At 53.9% G+C, this 25,586-nt stretch overlaps 1 protein-coding gene across 1 annotated transcript in view; it reads left to right on the top strand.

The window, feature by feature from the left end:
• The first annotated feature begins 2,466 nt into the window (after positions 1–2,466).
• The window catches only part of ELP1 (elongator acetyltransferase complex subunit 1), a 36,110-nt gene continuing 12,990 nt past the window's right edge, over positions 2,467–25,586 (top strand). Inside the window, 28 exon segments of the mRNA XM_061570755.1 lie at positions 2,467–2,591; positions 4,179–4,347; positions 5,358–5,510; positions 5,975–6,137; positions 6,765–6,850; positions 7,970–8,069; positions 8,592–8,682; positions 9,469–9,592; positions 11,048–11,150; positions 11,603–11,848; positions 12,403–12,694; positions 14,165–14,342; positions 14,344–14,390; positions 14,857–14,963; positions 16,316–16,419; positions 17,056–17,109; positions 18,022–18,124; positions 18,820–18,935; positions 19,838–19,911; positions 20,183–20,261; positions 20,346–20,425; positions 21,300–21,408; positions 21,410–21,483; positions 22,348–22,433; positions 23,368–23,540; positions 23,877–24,000; positions 24,360–24,457; positions 24,989–25,193. Coding sequence (XP_061426739.1) covers positions 4,198–4,347; positions 5,358–5,510; positions 5,975–6,137; positions 6,765–6,850; positions 7,970–8,069; positions 8,592–8,682; positions 9,469–9,592; positions 11,048–11,150; positions 11,603–11,848; positions 12,403–12,694; positions 14,165–14,342; positions 14,344–14,390; positions 14,857–14,963; positions 16,316–16,419; positions 17,056–17,109; positions 18,022–18,124; positions 18,820–18,935; positions 19,838–19,911; positions 20,183–20,261; positions 20,346–20,425; positions 21,300–21,408; positions 21,410–21,483; positions 22,348–22,433; positions 23,368–23,540; positions 23,877–24,000; positions 24,360–24,457; positions 24,989–25,193 — 3,319 coding nt within the window. The 5' untranslated portion in view covers positions 2,467–2,591; positions 4,179–4,197.

Here is a 25,586-nt window from a genome sequence, read left to right as displayed (position 1 = left end):
AGGTATAGCCCTGTGAGCCATTCGGCTCTTGAATCGGGTGCAACCGCAACAAACATGAACAAGAAACACTTTAAAGTGACTACGCGCAACAGAAAAAATCCAGGAAAAAACATCAAAGTCTTCCAGAAAAAGCACTGAATATCAATGCTGTGTGCTTGAGAGTGTTTTAAAAAAAATGTGAACACTTCTGAGAATTTGCAACAATACCGCAAGAAATCTGGAAAAGATTCCAGGCACGCGTTGACAATGATGGCGAACAAGTGGAGATGTTGACTCTCTGAAGCTATTAACGTTACATCTGTTGTGTTACAGCGTAGTATCATCCGTTCATTTTATCATCGAGGGATTTATTCTTCTTTACACCCAAACTCACACAACTGAAATTAAAAGTGTTAACATATTTGAAGCACCCTGAAAATACTGCCGAGTATAACGAAGGAGACGGAGGGGGCGGGGGTGTGATTTGAGTAAAAAAATTCATTCATTCAACTGCCGCGCCTGGAGATCGGGGACTCGACCTCTGGCTTGGAACGAGTCCAAGTGTAACCGATCGTTCCAGCAGCCCCCCAAAGCCACTGACGGTAAAAGACCATCTTCTTGGTTCCTTCGGTAAAGTCACATAGAATGGAAATAATAAAATAATAAAAATAAAACATAATAAAATAATTCTCACGACGTTTCGGCCACATCGCAAGCAGCCGTCCTCGGTGAAGACCAGGTCTTAGAGTCGTGGCATCTCTTCAGAAAGGTGAGAGACTCGATTAGCTGAGCCTTCTTATCACGGAGCTCGTTGAAGGCTCTTAAAGTTTTATGGAATCCCACCCCGTAGTGGCGGTTAAATTTCGATTTAAAGCTTTCGTGACTGCAGGGATTCATCTTCTTGGTTCTTTCGGTAAAGTCACGTAGAAGGGAAGTAATAAAAAAAATTAACCCTTAAAAACAAAGTTTTTCACTATAAATCCTTTATATGCGTGGCGGCTAGAGTCCTCTCGTCCTCTGGCTTGAGATGGCTGCCACCTATGGGTCAGATGATTGCCTGCCACCATTAAGCAATTGGTAATTAAATATATAAAAAAAATCCTAAAAAGTGTAAAAATTTGGAGAAAAAAAATTTCACGAAAATTGTCACGCACAACGAGTCTGTGTGCAAAATGTCAGCTCGATTGGATCACGGGAAGTGGGTTAAAAAACGACCGAAAGATTTGCACGGTCGTAAGCGCGCAAGCAAGCAAGTGAACTTAATATAAAGGATTTAATAACCGAAAGAACCAAGAAGATGAATCCCTGCAGTCACGAAAGCTTTAAATCGAAAGGTAAAAGACCACGCAATGGTCAGCAGGGGGCAGTGCAGCACATTCCGTTGGTGCACCGCGTGTCTCTGCGCCATCCTTCACCTTCGCTCAACCCGCACGGACCAGAGTGGTGAAGTATGGACACATGACCCCATCACTGACGGGCAACGGTGTGGGGGAGGTCATCATCCAGCAGTGGGTAGACAAAACGGGCCTGTTACAGGCCTTACGACCTTCCACTACGATTTGGCCGAATGGAAAATGATCAATTTGTCACGCACTCGAATTTGGACGTGTCGATTTGTGAGCGTTATAATCGATGCCTATCCGATTGCTATCGATTGTGTGACATCACGATAAGACACGTTACTATTGATATTCTTGGTTCTTTCGGTAAAGTTCTCACGTAAATCGAAAATAAAATAAACATAAAAGATAATAAATAGAAAATAATAAAAACAAAAAATCCACGACGTTTCGATCGCAACAAAAGCGGTTCGCCTGATGAAGACGTCATTTATGGACGGTCCCAAGGGCGACACGGGGGGGGGGGTGCAACTCAAAGCCGGCCCAGCCACTAAGCGACCCTTGCAATTGCAAAGGGCCCCGTGGCCAGCAGAGGGCCCCCTAGAGTCACTGCTAGCTAGTGGGTGAAAAAAATCCTACATCAAAGGGGCCTCCAACCAAATTTTGCTTAGGGCCCCCAAAGGTCTAGGGCCGGTACTGGTGAAACTTGAAACGTTGCCCCTTTAAAAAAAAACCCAAGCCCCTTGTGCTAATAGGGGTTTTCCCCCTTTATCTGGCAACATAACTGAAACCTTTTTACAAGGATTCATGTCTGCATTAACCACAATACTTGCAGTCAAAATGCATTGCGTTGTAGCCGAAACGTCGTGAGAATAATTTTATTATGTTTGTATTATTTTATTATTTCCCTTCTACGTGACTTTACCGAAAGAACCAAGAAGATGAATCCCTGCAGTCACGAAAGCTTTAAATCGAGGTCTATAGATGTAGACGCCCACGTGTTTTGAAGATGACGTCACCGCGCGCGCGAGCCGTGACGTCATCCGCGTGCGAGGAACCACGTGGAGGCGTGGTGGTGGTGGTAGTGGTGGTGGCAGCCGCTGTCGCTGTCAGAGACCGCGTCGCGTTCGAGGTACGTGAGAAGTCGAGCGTGGTGGAGTAGGCGCTGAGACAAACATTACCCCCCCTACCCTACCCTGCCCTGCCCCCCACCCCTACAGCTTTTAACAGACTGTTGGGGCAAGCGCTGTTCGCGAGAAGAAGGCCGGCACGGTACGCGAAGTGTGTGTGGGGGGGGGGGGTGTGACAATAACAACAACAACGGCCCCAGTGGCGATGTTTATGCGCGGATCACCGGCGCGCTCGTTTTGAGGCCGAGTCGACCTAGGGGAAGGCGCGGGACCGGTTCGAGATCATCCGTCGCTGGGCTTTTTGTGGCCGTGAGCAGAGAATCGCACTCGGCTCGCGCTAACCGCTGCACCACCGCTCCCCGTACGTGCTGCTGGATGCATGTACAGTAAAAAAAGAGATAAAGATACCCCGTATAGCCTTCACAGACTGTAGGGGCAAGTGCTGTTAGCGAGCATCTATGAAGGCCGGCACAGCACACCAGGGGGTTGGTGGTCAGCACCACGCCCGACCGCCTTTGTCTCCCTAGTGGCGATGTTTACACACCGCACCAGGTACTCATTTGAGGCTGAGTCGACCTAGGGGAGGCCCGGGACCGGCTCAATCATCACTGGTGTTGACCGCTGCCCACATACAAACACAGACAAAGGTCCCCCGCATAGCCTCAAGAGACTTGATGCATGGACACACACGGCCTGACACCCAACACACAGACACGTGGACACACCAACGCAGCGTCACGTTCACCTGTCTGACCGAGCTGTCGAGGCGTCGTGCTGTTTGCGAGCACCTATTGAGCAATGTGGTCGCGCATTACGCGAGCACATTGCTCCTAACTGGAGTTTGTTATTATTTTTATTCTAATGCTCAAGATTTGCCCGTGAAAATTGTTCCGCAAGGAATATAAAACAAATGATTCGCATTGTTCACGTGTTCCGTGAACGCGTTGAAGGCGCTGGATAACAAACCATTGGAGGCCTCGTGAGCCTCTTCTTCCAGGAGGGGTTCCTGCATGACGAGCATGTCGGGGATTAGAAGTCCACCGCTCCGCCTCCCACAAAAAAACAAGACACTCCTTCAAAAGGTCTCGATGGAAAAGGGAGTCTTCGGTAAAGTCACGTAGGTAAAAAAATTAAATTAAAATTAATAAAAATAAAATAAAAATCACGACGTTTGATACACTTGATACAGCTATCACTTGATACAGCTATCGTGCTGTGACGGTTTCACCTGAAGACGGAAGCTTGTGTTGCCTCCGAAACGTCATGATTTTAATTTAATTTTTATTTTACTTTTATTAATTTACGTTTTTTACCTACGTGACTTTACCGAAAAAACTTAAGAATATGAATCCTTGCAGTCACGAAAGCTTCAAATCTAGAAGTCTTGAGAATGATGCATTGTGTGTAAGATAAATTATGAATGAAACTTTGGATTTTACCAGGTAAGGCCCACTGATCTATATAGCCATCTTTCAGAAGCGACCTGGCCACAAATGATAGCTCAATGAAGCGGATTACCACGTGTGAATTTATAGCAGCCAAATAGTACTCTAAACGCAGGTTGTAAATGTGGAGGGAAAAACCGGAGAAAAATCTACGCGACCACAGCCAGAGATACACGCAAACTCCAAATATACAGCAGCAGGCGTCGGGATCGGGATTGAACCCACGCACTCCTGTATACCAGGCGAGGTGGTTAACATCTCGCCACCGTGTGCGTGCCAAACAGGAACGGGGTCTCCGCCGCGATGAGGAACCTCCGGCTGGCGCTGAGCTCGCACGTGCGGCCCCACCGCGCGCTGGCGGCGGCGCACTGTGTGAGCGTCAACACGGACACGGCCGTCGTGTTCGTCGGCTCGGCGCGGGGACTTGCCGGGCTCGACCCGCACAGTGGAGAGGTACGACGCGCTCGGTCGAGCGGCCCCGATGCGCGGGCCCTCGGAGTCGTGAATGCCCGGCCGTCAAAAAACACCAGCACCGCCATGGCCCTGACGTTCATAATAATTAATAATGTTTAGCCAAAGAAGGGGCCAGGTGGTTCGGCAGAAGAGCGAACGGCTTGCCATCAGTAGACTAACAAGCGGTAAAGGTGCAGCCCTGCAATTGCTCGCTCGCGGCACTGCCGGCGGAAGGGCCTCCACCAGAGCGAGCTCTAGGCGAGGTCTGCTATTGTTGTATTTTTGGCCTTCTCATCGATGCTAGCCCCACAATCGTGGAAGAGGTTGGAGTAACCCAAATTTTGACTGACCACGCGTGACCTGCCGATAGACTGACTGTGGTGGGACCCATTTAGACTGTTGGGTGGACAGAGGCGCGGGGAGATTTAAGAAACTATCCAAACTTGTTTCAAATGCCGTGTCGAAATGTCAAACCGGTACCCTCTGGAATGCGAGGCCAGCGTGCTGACCACGACACAATCCATTAGCAACCTTCTAAACCCTCCAGATTCAAGCCGTTAGAGGCAGAGGTTAAAAAACTAAAACGTTAACTACTTTCCATGTTCAATTTTGGGGGGGACGCTAAACTAAACTTAAACAAAACTTTTGGTTTGACCAGGTGAGGCCCACTGAGCTAAATAACTTTTTTTCAGAAGCGACCTGCTCACAAATGATAGCTCAACGAAGTGGCTTATCGTGTGTATATTTATAGCAGCCAAATACCATAAACGCACGTTTCTAAATGTGGAAGGAAAAACCACGCGCCCACGGTGAAAGTGAGAACACGCAAACTCCAAATATACAGCAGCAGGCGTCGGGGGTCAGGATCGAACCCGCGACCTCCTGCACACGCGGCGATGTAGTTAACGTCTTTCCACCACGACGTCAAGCTTCGCACACTGGACTCGCAATCGCTGACGGTCGCCGCACGTGGATAACGAGCGGGGTCTGATTTCCCGGCGCCTCCGCAGGTCGTCGTGGACGTGTCGCTGGTGGACGAGGGGTACCTGGCGGGCGACGGGAGCGGCCGCGTCGTGGGGATTCAGACGCTGCCCGACGCCGACGCGGCTTGCGTCGCCACTTCGCAGGGCGACGTCTTGCTCTACAGCGTCACAAGGGCACAGGTGCGACCGTGGTCGTCCGCCGCCGTTGCCGTACGTCGGCCGTTGTTCTAAACCGCTGCCGGACGAAGGGTTCCGCAAAGCCGCCCGCCGGCAAACTGCGGCCGTATTTAGCCAACCGTGCTGATCGGAGGTGCCATGGGAAGGACTACAAACTAAATGCAAAAAACAGTTGTTAAGAAATGAGTTTTCAATCTATATTAAAAGTCCATAGCCCCAGTGGCTTCGGAATATCGTAAGGAAGAGCGTTCCAGACGGCCGCAGAAGCGCTGCTGCTGAACCTGGCCAGGTTCCTGTGCACCAAGTGGGAGGCAAATGAGACGATCGCTGACTGACCGTCTCCCTGTCCCCGTGTCTCTGTCTCCCTGTCCCCGTGTCTCTGTCTCCCTGTCCCCGTGTCTCTGTCTCCCTGTCATCCTGCATCTCCCCGTCTCTGTGTGCTCCGTGTTTTTCGCCGCCGCTCGCAGCTGGAGTGCGTGGGCAGCGTGGACAGCGGCCTCACGGCCATGAGCTGGAGCCCCGACCAGGACGTGATGGTGCTGACGACGGGCGCGGACACCATCATCGCCATGACGCGCGACTTCGATCCGCTCACCGAGGTGCCCATGCACCAGGATGATTTCGGAGAAGGTATCGATCCATCGAGATCTGTGCGTCTGTCACTCACTCACTCACTCGCACTGTCTCTCTGTCTCCCGTCTCTCTTGAGTCTTGTGTGAGTATATGAGGGTGAAAATAAATAGCTCTTTCAAGTCACGAGTGAGGTCCATAAATACCATCGCACAATCTTTAATGCTCGCTTGCGGGCGATGCATGAACTACAGCCTGACGTTTTGAAAGCATTGTAGAAAAACGTACAAAAAAATACAACAAAAGAATCTAAACTAATGGAAGAAGAAAAACCCGAGAAAGTGTTCTTATTAACAAATTTTACTTCGAGAGAGGTCAAAGCTACTGCGCTGTGGTTTTGCGTTGCACGATCACCCACGGCCGCTCGCGGTACCAGAGGATCACGCGGTCGCTCACCAACCATCGCGCGCATGTCTGCGTTTCTCTGCCTTGGCATTTCAAGTCGCACGGCATGTTCGCCACTCGTAATAATCACGAGTTAAATTTCAACGTCATACGTAGTTTGCGGTTAATATATATTGTTTTTACGTTCGGAATTTTTTTTTTACTTGCGATAAAGCGCTTTTTTTTTTTTCGGAGCGCCGCGTTCGGCGGAGACTCCGCAACCGCCGCTTTGTTTTCCCGCAGGCAAGTTCGTGACGGTCGGCTGGGGGCGGAAGGAGACTCAGTTCCACGGCTCGGAGGGGAAGCAGGCGGCGCACAAGAAGCAGGAGGTCAACGCCGAGCCCCTCCCCGCCTCTCGTCCCGCGTCCCGCGCGACCGTACCTCATCGCTCGCCACGTTTCCAAACACTTGGCTGTAGTTTCCACTGCTGCTGCTGCAGTGAACTTACGCTGACGGGTAGCGGGTCGAGTGAATTGAAATTAACGGCGAGATGAATTGATTTTTTGCGTCACCGTGGGGACTCGTGAGTGGCCGTCCGGCCCAACTTTTTTTCTGGGACATTTCCTGCTCATCGGAAGGATTTTCACGAGCGGTGATGGAGCGTTGCAATCGGCCCGTGTGCAGGTGCCAGCTGGCATTGTTTGCATCGCAGGACAATGGAAGATGATACAGCATGGTGACGATGATAGAGAATCACAGAATTCGAGAACTTCTTTCGCACCGTACGTAGCCAATCGTGTTAATCGGAGGTGCGAGATGGTCACTGCTTGGGTGAAGCTTATCTTACCTGAGCTGTGGATTGATCATAGCTGATGAGGATGATAAATAGATAAACTTAGAAATCTTAATTCTCCTGTCCGCAGCCATTGGCCACGTATCACTCGTGTTTATTTTAATCCTCATTACCGTGCTCGACCAAATGAAGCTGAAAATTAATGATTCCCCTTGTTTTTATTTAATTAATGTTAATTGTCGCAATAATCAGCATCACAAAAGAGACTAAACAATCGTAACTGTGACGCAGTTTTTTCATTTCCCAAGGACATTGGCGGAGAGGTCCCTGTTTGTATGCAAGTTAAACTTCTTTGGCACCGTACGTAGCCAACTCCGCTAATCGTAGGTGGGAGGCAAAGTAAAACAAACTAAACACACGGCGGTTCTAAAGAAGTGAGTTTTCATTCGAGATTATTTAAAAGTGCGTAGCTCCAGTGGCTTCCTAATATCGGAAGAAAGAGCATTCCAGACGGCCATGGAAGTGCATCTGAAAGCACGCGCGCAATGTGTCGACCCGTCTTTGTTCAATGGCTGTCCAAAAGCCGGCGCTGTGAGGCTGGGAAATGGAGGTGAAGGTGGAGGTGGGAGTTCGTTGAGGCACGCTCCTTCAGCGCCGTCTGGGAGGGGCTGGGATCACCGCTCCCTCTCGATCGCTCCGTCCTCGCCCCCTGCAGGTGGTGGCGCCGGCGTTCACCTGGGACGATGGCCGCCCGCGCGTCAGCTGGCGTGGCGACGGGCAGTTCTTCGCCGTGAGCTCCGTGTGCCCACACACGGGTGAGAGGTCCCACTCCAAACCGGCCCGCGTCGGGGCTGTGCCAAGCGTGGGTGTGCGCGCGTGCAGGCGTGTGTGTGTGCATGCTTGCGTGTGTGTTCATGCGTTAATCGTACACATGCGTGTGTGTGTGCGCGCGCAGGTGCTCGCTAACAAGACTTGCCCCAACAGTCTGTTAAAGCTATACGGGGGATCTTTGTTTTGTGTGTGCATGTGTGAACGGTAGTGTAGCGGTTAGTGCACTGCGTGACAAACGCAGCGACCCGAGTTGCAATTCCCTCTCATGGTCAACAGCAGTGGCGATTATCTGTACCGGTTCTGGGTCTCTCCTAGGTCGACTCCGCCTCAAATGAGTACCTGGTGCGGTGTGTAAACATCATCACTGGGGAGACAAAGGCAGCCAGGCGTGGTGCTGGCCACCCACCCCCTCATGTGCCGTGCCGGCCTTAACAGGTGCTCGCTAACAGCACTTGCCCCAACAGTCTGTAAAGGATACACGGAGATCTTTGTCTTTGCGCGTGCAGGAGCCCGGCGCGTGCGAGTGTGGAGCCGCGAGTGCGTGCTGCAGGCGACCAGCGAGATACTCGCAGGCCTCGAGCCCGCCCTCGCCTGGAAGTGAGCCCGCCGTTCCCATAGCAACCACCCACAACAGTTTAACACGTAGGCTTTCGTCACGCAATATTGTCCATAATAGAGGTGTTTTTGGGTTAGATCGCGTCAATGTAAACGTGTCGTTAACCCACCACCACCCGATACAGCCAATTAGTAAGGTTTGTCACGTAAACTCCAACACACCAGTGTGTTGGAGAGTAAATCCACAACATTTAAAATTTGAGTACGACGTTTCGCTGTTGATTACAAACAGTGTCATCAGGTGATTTGCCAGAAATATGAAGAAGTCTTTCTGTTTCGGTCTTAGCCGCCACGGCCGCCACCCTCAGGGCAGCCGCCTCTCTCAGCAGCAGCTTCCTGCCTGAGCAGCATCTCCTCGGCAACCACCCCTAATAGTGCCCGACGCCAAAATGCAACACAATATGGTGTTCTAGTGCATTCAACCTGCATCACATACTACGAAACCGTAATCGGGTGCGTTTCAAACATATGTTAAACGTAGGGCTCCGCTCGCCAAAACATGGGCGTGACAATTCAATTTGGTGGGAAGTGCGACCATGTGGTCGCCCCTTATGGTGGACTCCTCGTACAGCAGCCTCCACCAACAGCTGCTCCCCTCATCAGAGCCGCCCCCCCTCACCAGAGCCGCCCCTCACCCCGGCCGCCCCCCTCACCCCGGCCACCCCCCTCACCCCAAGCCGCCCCTTCTCTCCACAGCCGCCCGCACAGTGGCCGCAGCGAGGCCCACTAATGGTCCCGCTGTGTGTTTTTAATGTCCGCGCCGTGCAGGCCGTCGGGAAGCCTGATCGCCAGCTCGCAGCGCAAGCCCGGCCGGCACGACGTGGTGTTCCTGGAGCGGAACGGCCTGGCGCACGGAGAGTTCACGCTGCCCTTCGGCCGCGACGACATGCAGGTGCGCGATGGTCAGGCTAGGCCGAGGCTTCTGGGCGGCCTGTGCAGCGTTTGTTATTTACTGGGTGCTTGAGTGGACCATGTACATCACGGGAGTCTTTAACAGCAGCAGATAGTAATGGGTGCAATGATGTCACATGCTGTAATGGCTAGGGCGGTGCAGGTACATTGCCGGTTTGATTTCGATTTCCCCAGGCGGCAATTGAAATGACTGGGTACGTTTATAAATCCACACAGCTGGGGAAATGGGAACGAACATGGTCGATGGGCTGGTCGTGTGCGTTGGGGTAAAGTGGAGGCACCCCGACCTCTGGCCAGTGTGGAAGAATTGGCCAATTTACCTTCAGGAGGGGTGGGTTGCCGAGAGCAGCGGTTTCGTGGAAGAAAATTTTTTCACGGACCGGCGGGGGGGGGGGGGGGGTTCATCATTGGGTCTTTCCCCCTTTTCAAAGAAGCTCTCCAGCGACGTTTGTTTTTTGTACTCATGGTGGCTACTAGGCGTTAGCAGCTTGTGGGCTTACCAACACTGTGACTGAGACAAGTGTGCAGTGCGGGAAAGAGGCGCGGGCGCGGCGCCACGCGCGGACTCACCGCTCACCACTACGCGGTGTGTAGAGTGTGTACACACACGGACTTACCGCTTTCCACTATGCGGTGTGTAGAGTGTGTACACACACGGACTCACCGCTCACCACTACGCGGTGTGTAGAGTGTGTACACACACGGACTTACCGCTTTCCACTATGCGGTGTGTAGAGTGTGTACACACACGGACTCACCGCTCACCACTATGCGGTGTGTAGAGTGTGTACACACACGGACTTACCGCTTTCCACTATGCGGTGTGTAGAGTGTGTACACACACGGACTCACCGCTCACCACTACGCGGTGTGTAGAGTGTGTACACACACGGACTTACCGCTTTCCACTATGCGGTGTGTAGAGTGTGTACACACACGGACTCACCGCTCACCACTACGCGGTGTGTAGAGTGTGTACACACACGGACTTACCGCTTTCCACTATGCGGTGTGTAGAGTGTGTACACACACGGACTCACCGCTTTCCACTATGCGGTGTGTAGAGTGTGTACACACACGGACTCACCGCTTCACCACTATGCGGTGTGTAGAGTGTGTACACACACGGACTTACCGCTTTCCACTATGCGGTGTGTAGAGTGTGTACACACACGGACTTACCGCTTTCCACTATGCGGTGTGTAGAGTGTGTACACAGCGCGGACTCACCGCTCTCACCTGCTGCTGTGCGGCCCGGTTCCTAACAGGCCACGGACCGGTCCCGGTCCGCGGCCTGGGGGTTGGGGACCCCTGGCCTAGAGATCCCTCAACGGGGGGCCCTGTCGCCAGCAGTAACGTGAGCAAAACGCTCCGGGGCTCCACCTCCGTTGAGCTCACCCCTTGCGGCTCTTCGTTGCCTCTTTCGTCCCGCCAGGTGAGGGAGCTGCTGTGGAACGCGGACTCCACCATCTTGGCCGTGTGGCTCGAAGAGCTTGGCAAGGAGACGGAGACTCCCGCCGGAGACAGACGCAGCTTCGGTGAGTCGGGGGTGGTTGCTGGTCAATGGTGGAGGTGGAGGCTACGGTGGTGGCCGTGGTGCTCCTGGTGGTAGAGGTGGGAAGTCGTCGTCACGATAGCGGTAGTGATGCTGACGCTGCTGGTAATGGCGGTGGTGAGAATGACGTCGCTGAGGATGGCGATATAGGCCCCGGCGTGGCCAAGCCCCGCCTCCAGCCACGCCCCTTCCAGAACCCTCAAGCAGGTTCCCGGAGCTTCGACTGACTTCGCCTTTCACCTTTACCTAAGATACGCATAACCGCGATTACCCCTTCAGGCCAACAGGTGGCACCCTGTCATTACACAGGCATGGCTGCCTACCGCACACATTTGATAGGAGCCTCCCGGGTGAACAAGCGAAGTGGCCGTAATAATACAAAAAAACAATGATCGTCCCGCACTCCCCTCCATCCCTTTTTCCTCCATCGAGCAGTGCAGCTGTGGATGGTGGGGAACTACCACTGGTACCTGAAGCAGAGCCTGGAGATGGGGGGCGGCGAAGGTGGCGGCGAGGGCGGCGAGCCTCTGGCGGCGTTGTGCTGGGACCCCGAGTGCGCCCAGCGGCTGCACTGCGTCATGGCGGGCGGCGCCTACGTGGTGCGCGAGTGGTGGCCCGGCACCGACGCGGGGCGCTGCGTGGACGAAGGCGCTGGCTCCAGCGTGGCCGTGATCGACGGGGGTGAGTACGGCGGCGGCGGCGAGGACGGCGGCAACGAGGACGATGGTGAACTGGTTCGACTCGATTCTGCCCGCTTCACGTCGGCGTACGTTGCGCGTGTGGCCTCCGCAGTTTGGTTTGCGATCATTCGCTCTGCGATCGCTTGCTTGCCGAGTAACCGTCCCGAATTCCGCCCCCTGTGTTCTGGTGCCGCCGGAGTCTGCTGCGTGGGAGTGGCGGTGAAAAGTAAAAGGTGCAGCCCCTGCAATTGCTCGCTCATACGACTACTGCTTGGGTGGAAGGGCCTGCACGAGAGGGTGCTCTTCGAAAGAGCCCCTCCAAGTGGCCATTTGGCCTACTCTTCCACTCTGGCCACCCTTCTTGAAAGGGATGGAAGCACGCACACTTTAGCAGGAGGCGTGCGGTATAAATAAACAAATGAATTGACGGCGGTTTATAAACGTTGCGGCGATCGCGCCTTGGTTGTTGTCTCCTTGCGGTCAGCAACACGGCCCCCCGCGTGTCGTCAACCCCCCACAACCGCCCACACCCCCCCCCCCCCCCCCCGTGCACAGACCGTGTGCTGCTGACGCCGTTCCGCTGGATGACGGTGCCGCCCCCCATGGCCGCGTTCCACCTGCAGCTGCCGCTCGCGGCGGAGCGGGCCTCCTTCTGCCCGGAGAGCGGCCGCGCCGACGACGTCGCCGTGCTGCTGTGCGACCGGCGCCGCGTGCTCGTGTACGCCCACGGCGGCGGCGCCGGCGGCAACGGCAGCGCCGCGCCAGACCCCACCGTGCGCCTCGGGCAGGCCTGCGGCAACGGCTTCAGGACTCGCGTGGGCCTGCCTTCGCTCGTCAGGACGTACAGGTGCGGGATTGTTCGCTCGCCCGCAGGAGTGGGATAATTATCGCCAATTTAGCTTGATTGACACAAGACCAGGTTTTCTGTGCGGTGGTTCAAAGTCACATTGCAGTTAATGTGAGGCTACTTCGAGGAACGCAGGGATCAGGGAATTCGCATCAGTCGGAGAGGTTCAATGGGAGAGGTTCAATGGGAGAGGTTCAATGGGAGAGGTTCAATGGGAGAGGTTCAATGGGAGAGGTTCAATGGGAGAGGCTCAATGGGAGAGGTTCAATGGGAGAGGTTCAATGGGAGAGGTTCAATGGAGAGGTTCAATGGGAGAGGTTCAATGGGAGAGGTTCAATGGGAGAGGTTCAATGGGAGAGGTTCAATGGAGAGGTTCAATGGGAGAGGCTCAATGGGAGAGGTTCAATGGGAGAGGTTCAATGGGAGAGGTTCAATGGGAGAGGTTCAATGGGAGAGGTTCAATGGGAGAGGTTCAATGGGAGAGGCTCAATGGGAGAGGTTCAATGGGAGAGGTTCAATGGGAGAGGTTCAATGGGAGAGGTTCAATGGGAGAGGTTCAATGGGAGAGGTTCAATGGGAGAGGTTCAATGGGAGAGGTTCAATGGGAGAGGTTCAATGGGAGAGGCTCAATGGGAGAGGTTCAATGGGAGAGGCTCAATGGGAGAGGTTCAATGGGAGAGGTTCAATGGGAGAGGCTCAATGGGAGAGGTTCAATGGGAGAGGTTCAATGGGAGAGGCTCAATGGGAGAGGTTCAATGGGAGAGGTTCAATGGGAGAGGTTCAATGGAGAGGTTCAATGGGAGAGGTTCAATGGGAGAGGTTCAATGGGAGAGGCTCAATGGGAGAGGTTCAATGGGAGAGGTTCAATGGGAGAGGTTCAATGGGAGAGGTTCAATGGGAGAGGTTCAATGGGAGAGGTTCAATGGGAGAGGTTCAATGGGAGAGGCTCAATGGGAGAGGCTCAATGGGAGAGGTTCAATGGGAGAGGTTCAATGGGAGAGGTTCAATGGGAGAGGTTCAATGGGAGAGGTTCAATGGGAGAGGTTCAATGGGAGAGGTTCAATGGGAGAGGTTCAATGGGAGAGGTTCAATGGGAGAGGTTCAATGGGAGAGGCTCAATGGGAGAGGTTCAATGGGAGAGGCTCAATGGGAGAGGTTCAATGGGAGAGGTTCAATGGGAGAGGCTCAATGGGAGAGGTTCAATATGTTGGCATCCAAAGGAAGCAGCGGCGCTTGGGCCGGATGCGTCACGGCGAGACGGCACGATGGCCAAAACGGGCGCGACCGGCGACAGAATCGCAGCCAACGGCTGGACGGAGCGACGCGGTCGGTCCGCGCGCAACCATGAGATGGATGGGGCCTTAGCACTGGGCCATTAGCGATGGCGACGGCGTGGATAGGCGACGGCTGCCGACGACGGCGACGATGGCGATCGTCTCATCCTTTTCGTCCGTCGTGTTTTTCTCCCAGGATTCGGGAGAGCGATCGTGCGGAAGGAGGAGAGACGGGGGGGTCGTCGCCGCCGCCGCCACCGTCGATGCGAGGATTCCGCGAGTTCACGTGGCTCGGGCGGGATCGCTTCCTGGCCGTGAGCCAGGGCTCCTCCCTGTGCCGCTCCGTCGTGATGCTGCTCAGGGGCTCCCCGCTGCGAGCAAGGCGGCGAGGAACCCGCCGAGGAGACGCTCACAGCCGCCGGGTGAACTCGCCAGTTTCAATTTTTATCGCGTCTAAAGCTGCATCGAGTCAAAATCTGCACGGAGTTTAAATCTTTCTAGTCTAAATCTGTATAGAGTCTAGATCTATATAGAGTCTAAATCTGTATGGAGTCTAAATATTTGTAGTTTACGCAAATTTACTGAAAATTTTTGTTTCTATTTGGGGCGAATAGTCTTAGCAGAGGAAGACGGAACAAACTAAACGTTGTAAATTTCGATTTAAAGTTTTCGTGACTGCAGGGATTAATCTTATTGGTTCTTTCAGTAAAATCACGTAGAAGGGAAATAATAAAATAATAAAAATAAAACGTAATAAAAAAACATAATAAATAATAACGTTTTATTTTTATTATTTTATTACTTCCCTTCTACGTGACTTCACCGAAAGAACCAAGAAGATAGACGTTGTAAGTCACACGGGGAAAAAAAAACATTTACGTCTTGCAGCTCGGCGCTGGAGCTGCACGGGCGGGTGCTGAGCGTGACGCTCGTCCCTGGCGGCGACTCCGCTCTGCTGCAGCTCTCCAACGGGGAGCTCCTGCGCTGCTGCCACGGTGAGCGAGTGAGCGCCAAGTTCCGTTAGCGAGCGCTAAGTTACGATAATAATTGACATTTATCCAAGGATATGAGTGCGCCGTGCACGAAGAAAGGAAATATAAATAGACCACTGGTCATGCATGTGTAATGACGACTTGACACACTTCTATTGAGATGGCGTTCACTTGATCAGGCAGAGACCCCCACTGCAACAGCCCCGAGTCTCCCGCGCATTTCCCTTTTATATACCGACACGAGGCCACGCCCCCCTTCTCGATCATTCTCGCTGACTCTGGACGCTCGCTCCACCAGCAGACTCCACCGTCCTCTTCCGTCACCTGACCACGGCTCCCTTCTCGAATATTCCCATCACCACCTGTCCCTTCGCGCTCACAACTGAGACCCCTGTCATTACCTCCCGTGGCCACCAGTCCACTCACTGCAGGCTGACTCCCCTGTCATTACCTCCCGTGGCCACCAGTCCACTCGCACTGCAAGCTGACTCCCCTGTCATTACCTCCTGTGGAACCAGTCCATTCACACTACAGGCTGACTCCCCTGTCATTACCTACCCTGGCCACTAGTGCATTTGCACGACAGGCCGACTCCCCTGTCATTACCTCCCGTGGCCACCAGTCCACTCACACTGCAGGCTGACTCCCCTGTCATTACCTCCCGTGGCCACCAGTCCACTCACACTGCAGGCTGACTCCCCGGTCATTACCTCCCGTGGCCACCAGTCTACTCACACTGCAGGCTGACTCCCCTGTCATTACCTCCCGTGGCCACTAGTCCACTCGCACTGCAGGCTGACTCCCCTGTCATTACCTCCCGTAGCCACTAGTCCCCTCACACTGCAGGCTGACTCCCCTGTCATTACCTCCCGTGGCCACCAGTCCACTCACACTGCAGGCTGACTCCCCTGTCATTACCTCCCGTGGCCACCAGTCCACTCACACTGCAGGCTGACTCCTCTGTCATTACCTCCCGTGGCCACTAGTCCCCTCACACTGCATGCAGGCTCTATTGTCATTACACATGGGAAGTGTAGGCCAGGGGAAAACGGGTGAGTCTTTAGAGAACACCGAAACAAGGTGAGTGACCTCGCCTGTCTGACCACAGGTGGCAGGGCATTGCGAGCGCCACACCGACGAGGCTAAAATCCCATTTGCGACGCAATACCCCCCCTCGCCCGCACCCCCTGACACAACCCCCCAATCCAATTGGCTGGTGGCATTTGTGACTGGGATTCGAATCCGGATGCGACGGTGACGACGTCACCCCGCATGCGCGCGACCACGCGGCACCAACCGAGATGCCCGTTTTTGGGCTGAGCGGACCTAGAGAGCGTCGCCGTGTCCGTCCACAGCCGTTGAGCCGCTGAGCGTGGAGGCGTGGACCGACGCGCGGGGCCGTCCCGTGTCGTTCCCGGTGCCCTGCGTGCACGTGGAGGTGTGCACCATGGCGGGGCAGGTGAGTGGCTGCGCCCCGGACCGGGGAATGCGCACCGAGTACAAAGACAAAGTTCCCACCGTGTAGCCTCAACAGACTGTTGGGGCAAGTGCGGTTAGCGAGCAGCACCTGTGAAGGCCGGCCGTGGCACACGAGGGGACGGGCGGCCAGCGCCACACCCGGCCGCATTTGTCTGTCCTTGTGGCAATGTTAACGCATCACACGGGATACGCGTTTGAGGCTGAGTTGACCTACAGGAGGACCAGGGCAGGTGTTGGCCATGAGCGGACCACGGGGTTTGTAGCTCGCTGACCGCTGCATTACCGCACTCGGTGTAGAACTGTTCACCCACGATTCGTCTGGAACGCTCTTCATTCCGATATTAGGAATTCACTGGAGCAATTCACTTTCAAATCTATATTGAAAACTAATTTCTTGAACTGCTTTTTGTGTTTAGTTTGTTGTCCACCCCCCCCCCGCCCGCACCTCCGATTATCACGGTTGGCTACGTACAGTGCGAAAGAAATTCAACATACGAACGAGACTCTCTCCTGGTTCCTTGAGCTCTCCCCTGTTCACACAAAGTCAACTGGGGGCGAGGCTCTCCCGTGTAAACGAGCAGAAATCGTAATAATCGTGTCACTGTCCCCTTCGCAGGAAGTTGCCCTGGGTCTTACTGAGCGGTCAAGGCTGTTCGCCAACGACATCGAGGTAAGATTCATTTGCACATCCTTGTCAGTGCGTTAGTAATCATCATGATCATCATTGTCATCTGCCCGGCCTCTCCATGCCATTGCCACTCTTCATCGTGCTGTGATGATGACACGCTCTAGCTCACGTATAAGTTAGGGCGCTACGGTGGCGAGATATGAACTACCTCGCCTGGTATAAAGGAGATCGTAGGTTTGATCCCAATCCTGACGCCTGTATATTTGGAATTTGCATGTTCTCTCTCCCCGTGGTCGTGTGGATTTTTCTCTGGGTCCTCCGATTTTCCCTCCACATTTAGAAACATGTGCATAAGAGTATTTGGCTGCTATAAATTTGCACGTGATGATAAGCCACTTCGTGAGCTATCATTTGAGTGAGTGGAGTTTGTGGTTCCCCCCCCCCCCTCCCTGTTCTGCATGCCTTTCCTCCGGGTTTTTCCAGTTTTCTCACTAAGTTAAAAAGCACACGTAATGTGAGGCTTCCCTGGGCAGACAATCGTAATAACAATAATAATTATGATTTACTTTGTGGAGTATTGTGGGTAATAAAATAAATAAACCATCCTCCATTCTGTACCACTGCGTAATGATTATCTCTCAGCGAATTGGCCTGGCCCAGCCATAGCAATACCCATCCTGCTCGATTATCGGACCGTGCTCGCGATTCGCGACAACGACGATGACGGTGACGGCGTGATGAAGACGGTGATGATGACGGTGACGACGACGGTGATGACGAGGACGGTGACGACGGTGATGATGATAACAGTGACATCGACAGTGATGAGGATGGTGACAACGACGGTGACGACGACGGTAATGACGACGATGGCGACGACGAAGAAGGCTCGCCGTGTCGCGTGGCCCCTGGCCTTAACCGCGCCGTCGTGCCTGGGCCCTGCACGTTCGGCAGGTGGCGTCCAACTGCACGTCGTTCTGCGTCCACCCGGAGCTGCTGCTGTTCACCACGCGCCTCCACACGCTGCGCTGCGTGAGCCGCCTCGCCCCCGTCGCAGGTGACGCTTCGCGCGCTGCGCCGTGCGCACCCGCGCGCCGTGACGGTAGCGCAGGGGTTGTTAGCGCGTTCACTTTTGCCCTCTGTTCACCATGGATAAAGGGAAAGCTGTAGCCCTGTAATTTCTTGCTCGTGCCACTGCTGGCTGATGGACCTCCACGAGCGTGAGCCTCTGCTGGGCTGAGCTGCCACTCAGTGCAACTCTAGAGGGCCCCTCTGAAGAGTGTTTCTAGCCTATTCTGCCACGCCGGCCAGACGTCCTGCGAGACGTGAGAGTCACCCACACTCTACCCCACTTGACGGGAGCTGCCGTTGGACTAACTGTGGTGTACTATGAAAGTACTGCCCCGTTGACAGAGGCCAGGGGATTAAATAAACTAGCTCATTATTTCAGCTGTCGCGTCAGAAAAATGTAGTTTTACACCGCAGCCTTCATAGCGCAGCAGCATCACACTATAATATTCGCTACTTAAGGTCCCGTGATGAACATTGTCCAAATCAAGGGAGGGAGGCACGCGGAAAATGACAAACACAGCCCAGGCCAGAAGCCTCAGCCTAGCCTGACACCGAAGCTCGGACTCCTCTCGCACCCGTGTCTCGTGGCGACCGTCCGACGTGCTAATCATCGCGCCACGGCACCATCCCTGCCCCCTTGCGTGTGTGTCACTTGCCCTCATGTCCACCGTGTGCCCGCAGCCCTGGCCGGACTGCCCTCAGGAGGCGATCTCCCGGGAGACGAGACGGTGCGGCGCGTGGAGCGGGGCTCGCGCATCGTCGCCATCGTCCCCTCCGACTGCAGACTCGTGCTGCAGGTCTCGGCTGACGCCTCCGTGACCCCCTGACCCCGGCCCTGCTTGGCCCAAGTTACACGGTTGCAGCGGTCAGACTTGTAGCTCATAGTGCCGACAACGTGGTTTTTTTAACGCGTTGCGTTTGTTGATGCGCCGTGAACTATGACAGAAATACAACAAATACATCATACATGTTAATGAAATTCGTGTGGGTCGATTGAGCTTACTTCACCATTTAGGTCAGTGCGAGTCGGTTCAGGCATCGCTCGCCACTGATGTTAGCCGTGCAATTGAACTCTGGTGGCTGTGTTCACAGTGCAGTAGACTTGTCCGTCACGCCACCCAGCGATTTAACAAACACACGTATCAACACAGCAACCCTAAAGTCACACAGCAACATAAAAATTACTAAACCCTCATGACAATAACGCCACATTCATCACGAGCGCCGCGTTATAACAGAAACACTCTGTATCAAGACACTCCTGGGCATGCACACTCCCCGCCTCCACCGGCCCGCACCGATCAGTGTGGTGAAGTATGATCAAAATAAGCCCCACGACTCTCATGACATCTGGATGCCTGCATATTTGGAGTTTGCATTTTCTCGCCGTGGTCGTGTGGATTTTTCTCTGGGCCCTGCGATTTTCGCCTCCACATTTGGCTGCTATGCATTTCCACACGATGAGTCTCTTCGTTGAGCTATCTTTTGTGGCCAGGTCGCTTCTGAAAAAGAACCATGTAGCTCTCTGTGGCCCCTGCCTGGTAAAACAAAAATAAATAGCTTAGAACCCAGCTCTCTACAGCGGCGCTGGCTCAGCACTGTTGACCCCTGACCCCACAGGAGCTGTATATCTTAAGGGACCGGCATCGACCGCCACTCACTGCTTGCGCGTGTGTGTGTGCGTGCGTGCGTCTGGCAGATGCCGCGGGGGAATCTGGAGACGATTCAGCCCAGGGCTCTGCTCTTGTCGCAGGTGCGCAAGTGGCTGGACAGGTGAGGCGTTTATTGTTGAGGCCTCTGTCGTTTCATCGACCCGATCCTGCTCTTTCTCTCCCGATTGCGTTTCAATTGCGCCGCTACCAGCATCCCGCAGGCCAGGTGCTGGGCTTGCCCTTGTGTCGCACAGGGACGGCTGCTACTGGGGATGCCCATCGGAATGTTTTGAGATATGAAGCGCTCTGAGACGAGACACGCCGGCATATGGGAGGGCGCTACGCCAAAAACAAATAATAATTATAAACTTTGTATCGTTGATCCCCGGCAGCCTGAAGTTCAAGGAAGCTTTCGAGTGCATGAAAAAGCAGAGGATAAACCTGAATCTTCTCTACGATCACAACCCCAAGGTGAGTGTCGTGCTTGCAAAGCGTGCGGCGCGCGCTCCTCCGCGTCGCTCGCGCACCGCTCAGCCGTGTTTCCCACCTTCGCAGGCGTTCATGGACAACATTGGGGAATTTCTGACGCAAGTGCAGTCCGCCGGCAACGTCAACTTGTTCCTCACCGAGCTCAGGTGAGCGGCAGCCGCCGCCGGGGCCTCGCGTCCGTCTCGCCGCCGTGACGTCGCTCGGCTCGGCGCGCCCCGCGTTGTCGTTGCCGGGGGGGGGGGGTTGGTGGATCGCTTGAGGATGTGGCAAGTTTGCTCTTGAGGATTTTTTTCACGGCATGTTAGGTGCCAGCGACTTGGGACTTTCAGGATAAGACGCGGCAAGAAAGTGATGTGGGTGCGGTCTGGAGGAGCAGGTTGCGGTGGGTGGGGGGGGGGTGCGTGTTTTGCATGGAGGAAGCAAGCTGATTTGCCGGCACTTTATCATTCCACTGCTGGATGAAGGCCTGTCGTGTCATTGGCGGAGATTGCTTGGCATGACTTCACCGTTATGGTCAGTGCGGGGTTGGCTGTCGGTGCGAGCCCAGGACCGTTTCACATCGCACTCGCCACTGATGTTAGCCGCGGCCAGGAATCGAACAGAACGCGGCTGGGTTGAGAGTGCAGTGCGCTAACCACTGCGCCACCACTCCGTCTCTCCCAAGAAACTCCTTATGAAGGTCTCTCTGGAAAAAGGAGTCTTGAGACTTGTGCATTGTGTGATAGATAAACCAAACTTTATATTGTACCAGGTAAGGCCCACTTAGCTATGTAGCTCTTTTTCGGAAGCGGCCTGGCTAACACAAATTATCGCTCGACTAAGTGACTTTTCACGTGGAAATGTACAGCTGCCAAATTCTCCCTACGCACGTCGATTCTAAAAGTGGAGGGAAAAACCGGCGGACCCGGAGAAAAATCCACGCGATCTCGTGGAGCGAGAGAGAGAGAGGGACACGCAAACTCCAAATACACAACGGGCGTCGAAATATACGAGATCGTAACAATGTCCCCGCTCGCACAGGGACGAAGACGTCGCGCGGACCATGTACCCTGTGCCATACGGCTGGGCGCAACCGCCTGCCGCCGTCGCCACCGGCACAGCAACCGCCACCGTCGCCGCCGAGGCCCGGCGCACGCAGCACCGACAAAGTGAACGCCGTGTGCGACGGCCTGCGGGCAGCCATGGAGGCCCTGGACCCAGACAGGTGGTGCACATTTGGCCTGCCCCGTTCACTCACTCACGCGAGCGGAGGCTGCTTGGCCCGTCTGCCCGTGTACGTGTAAATTGTAAAATAGACAGCTCTCTAATGCATAGCACGCTACGCGTGTATCTTAAGGGTCACAATCGGTCGGTTTATTTGGGGTAGGTGGCTCTTTTTCGATGGCGACCCGGCTGTAAACGACTGATGGTGACAGCAATCGCGTCACGTACGCAGCAATTCATTGTAAGAAATGAATTGTTGAATCGAATCCTACTGAACAAGGTTTCAATCGCCTGTTCATACAGCCGGGGTGGTACAAAGTATCTTTAAATCCACACACAATGAGAGCTCTTGGATTTTTTTATGTCGGCATTTTGTGAATCGAATAATGCCGCCACTATCGAAAACGAAATCAACTCAGTTTGGTGCCATTTTCATATTATACTATGTTATTCAAAAAAGTTTTGCTGGCTGGCTGGTATGCGGGCGGACAAGTGCACGGCAATGACGTCACCAACCGGGTTCGTGCATCTCACTGACGCCACGCCTCCCCCCCCGCTCTTCCATAACGCGAACTCCGGTCAACCTCCCAGTGGCTTGTGGCTAACCATCGAACAAAGACGGTCACTGCACTGCACGCTTTCAGATGCGCTTCTGCGGCCGTCTGGAACGATCTTCCATCCGATATAAGGAAGCCACTGGAGTTCTGCACTTTTAAATTCAGATTGAAAGCTCATTTCTTTACAACCTACATACGTACAACACAGAACGTGCAAAATAATTCTGAGTGAAAAACACTTAATTTGGGGCTAGGATCTTAACTGGTTTGCCCGGCTGCATTGCATGCGTGCGCTTGTGTCCGCTCAGGTTTTTCCTGTCCATTCTGACTGCGCTGGTGAGAAGAAAGGAGCCCGACGTGGAGACGGCTCTGATGCGAGTCCGCGACGTGGCCGGTGAGCGGCGTTTGAGGTGGCGGGGAGGGGGGGTGGGTGGTGGACTTACAAATGCAAGGTGTTTGTAAAGAGACTGTGAGTGCACATCTTGGTGGTTTGGATGTCGACTTTGTAACAGCTGTGGAATCCGTTAAAAGGAATGAAGCGGTGAAGTGTGGCCCAACAGTAGCGTCTCTTGCAGAGGTTCAGGGTTCCAATCCAGTCCGGCCGCCCTGATTAATGCTGCCGGCGTGTTAACTCTAAATAACACTGGTCAAAAAAAATTTAAAAAATTCTGGCCGGGACTTTTGCAGCTGTTTTAGACTAATTTCGGGGTGCTGATTTCTAAATCTGATCTCAGATTTGCTCTATCACATCTCATTTTATGCTATCGGCATACCCCATTTTCATTGATTTTACCCGAAATTAACTCTGTCACTTATGATTGCAAGTTGTTGCGAGTCAGTGACTGCTTTAGTGTTAAAATATGGTGCTGTATTTTTAGGATAGTGTGTTTATAATATAATTTTATGTAGATATCCACATTTATTTAATATTTTTCTTCTGCAGTTTTTATTGAAAATGCAATATTTGATATCTCAAAAACCTGATGTGATAGACAACAACTGATGCCACATTTGGAATCAGCACCCCAAAATTACATTAAAACCTCGATTTAAAGCTTTCGTGACTGCAGGGATTCATCTTCTTGGTTCTTTCGGTAAAGTCACGTAGAAGGGAAGTAATAAAATAATAAAAATAAAACATATTATTTTATTATTATTTTGTTACTTCCCTTCTACATGACTTTACCGAAAGAACCAAGAAGATACATTAAAACCGTTGGAATAGCTTATGCCAGAAAAAGTGCATCGACCAGTGTAATGCGTCGTCGGCATCGCAGCCGACGTTAAAGGATGCAAATCCGCGTCCCGTCGTCCGTCCGTCCATTCAGAGCGAGCAGCGGAGGGGGCGGCGGGCGACGGAGGTGCGGAGGAGGCGGAGAGGAGGGCGCAGGAGGCGCTGGGCTACCTGCTGCTGCTCGTGGACGAGGGCGAGCTGTACGAGTGCGCACTCGGCACCTACGACTTCCGCCTCGTGCTCATGGTCGCTCAGCGCTCGCAGAAGGTGCGCGCGTACACGGGCGTGGACAAGCACGCACGCACGTGTGTACTTATGTACGTATGTGTGTTGAACTTCTTTTGCACCGTACGTAGCAAACCACGCTAATCGGAAAAAAAAAGGTGAAGATTTCCCGTATAGCCTTAACAGACTGTTGGAGCAAGTGCTGCTCTCACGAGCACCTATGAAAGGCCGGTACAACCCACGAGAGGATCGTGTGGCCAGCACCACACACCGATTAGCGCGGTTGGTTATGTACGGTATGAAAGAAGATCGTCATACATACAACAATTGTTGTTGCTGCTCCTGACTAAATCTCGTCCTGACCTCTTGACGTCCCAGGACCCCAAGGAATACCTGCCCTTCCTGAACGACCTCAAGAAGATGGAGACGAACTACCAGCGCTACAGCATCGACAATCACCTCAAGCGCTACGGCAAGGCCCTGGTGCATCTGAGCCGATGCGGTGAGTTCGCGGGGACGGTGGGTGGGCCCTGCCGGGTCAGCCAGTGGAGCCACCTGTGGTGCGGATAATCATTGCCAACTCCTATAGCCCGGCTGCTCTTCGCGAAACTCCACTTTTTTTTTCCGAACCCAACTTGCGCGGCGACATCGTATAGCGATGGCGGCACGTCCCCCACATCGTAGGCCCCGTTTCTCGAGACGCACCTCAAACCCCCCGTCCCAGTCCGCTAACAGCTGGAACGACCTCACACCCCCCCCCCCCCCCCCACCACCTCCCTCTTCCAAACGTAACGGTCGCTTGCCCGAAGCCTCGGGGCCTGAAGCCGAGCGGGGGACATCTTTCGTTTGCCACCCCGGCAGGGCGGGACCGCTTCCCCGAGCTGCTGAGCCTGGTGCGGAGCCGCGTGCTCTACAGGGAGGCGCTCCGTCTCTTCCCGTGCGGCGGCGAGGAGTACACGGTGAGCGGCGCGTGCACGCGCTCGCACGCGGCGTGAGCTTGGCGCACGGGTGCGTGCTGCGGGAACGCCCTCGGGGGGTTGTGGCGGAAGGGGGAGTACGAGTTCGGGTAAGATAATTCTGCTTCGGGTAGTGTGACGACGCCTTCAGCGGTCGGCCAGCCTCGTTTGTGGAGCGCGTTTCCTTCCACACCGTTAGGGACGGGCCTCGTCAGTCGAGGTTTTTTAAGGGCTCGTCTGAAAATGACAAAAAAAATTCGCTTGCGTAATCCGTCTCTGTAAGGGGTTATTTACCTCCAAGTTTGAATGTTAAGGGTCTTTACCGGGAATCTCTTGTAAAGCGCTGTGAGGCATTGTGTGAATGCCGCTATATATACTGATTTACTTTGTTGTTGTTGTAGTTGCTGTAGTTGTTGTGGTTGCTGTTCTTGTGGTTTCTGTAGTTGCTCCTGTAGCTGTAGTTGCGGTTGCCGTAGTTGCTGCTGTTGTTGCTGTCGTTGTGGTTGCTGTAGTTATTGTGGTTGCGTGCCCCAGGCTCTGAGCGAGGCGTTTGGTCGCCACCTGCTGGAGGAGCGGCACCTGGGTGCCGAGGCCGGCCTGGTGTTTGCTCGCGCCGCGCTGTGGCAGGCGGCGCTGTCCGCGTTCCGTGACGCCGGCTGCTGGCGCCAGGCGCTGTGCGCCGCCACGAGCCTCGGCTACCCGGCGCTGGAGCTGACGCGGCTCGCGCGCGACATGGCCGGTGAGACGGGACGCGGGGGGGGAGTTTCACGACATTTGTGCGTTCTAGATTTGAAGCTTTCGTGACTGCAAGGATCCATACTCTTTGGTTTTTTCGGTAAAGTCACGTAGGTGAAAAAAGGAAAACGAAAACAAATAAATGAAATCGCGACGTTTCGGAGGCGACACAAGCCTCCGTCTTCGGGTGGAACTGTCACAGCACGATTATCAAGTGACTTGATGCAGTAATTAATGAGGGGCGCGCGGTGGCGAGATGTTAACTACCTCGCCTGGTATACAGGAGGTTGTCGGTTTTACCCCGACCCCTGACGCCTGCTGTATATTTAGAGTTTAAATGTTCTCCCTGTGGTCACGTGGATTTTGCTCCAGGTCTTCCGGTTTTTCCTTCCACATT

Source organism: Lethenteron reissneri, chromosome 46, assembly GCF_015708825.2.
Source record: "Lethenteron reissneri isolate LAM-NWPU_2019-01 chromosome 46, ASM1570882v1, whole genome shotgun sequence".
NCBI lineage: Eukaryota > Metazoa > Chordata > Hyperoartia > Petromyzontiformes > Petromyzontidae > Lethenteron > Lethenteron reissneri.
Note: the sequence above shows the minus strand (reverse complement) of the source record. Positions and strands in the feature narration are given on the sequence as shown.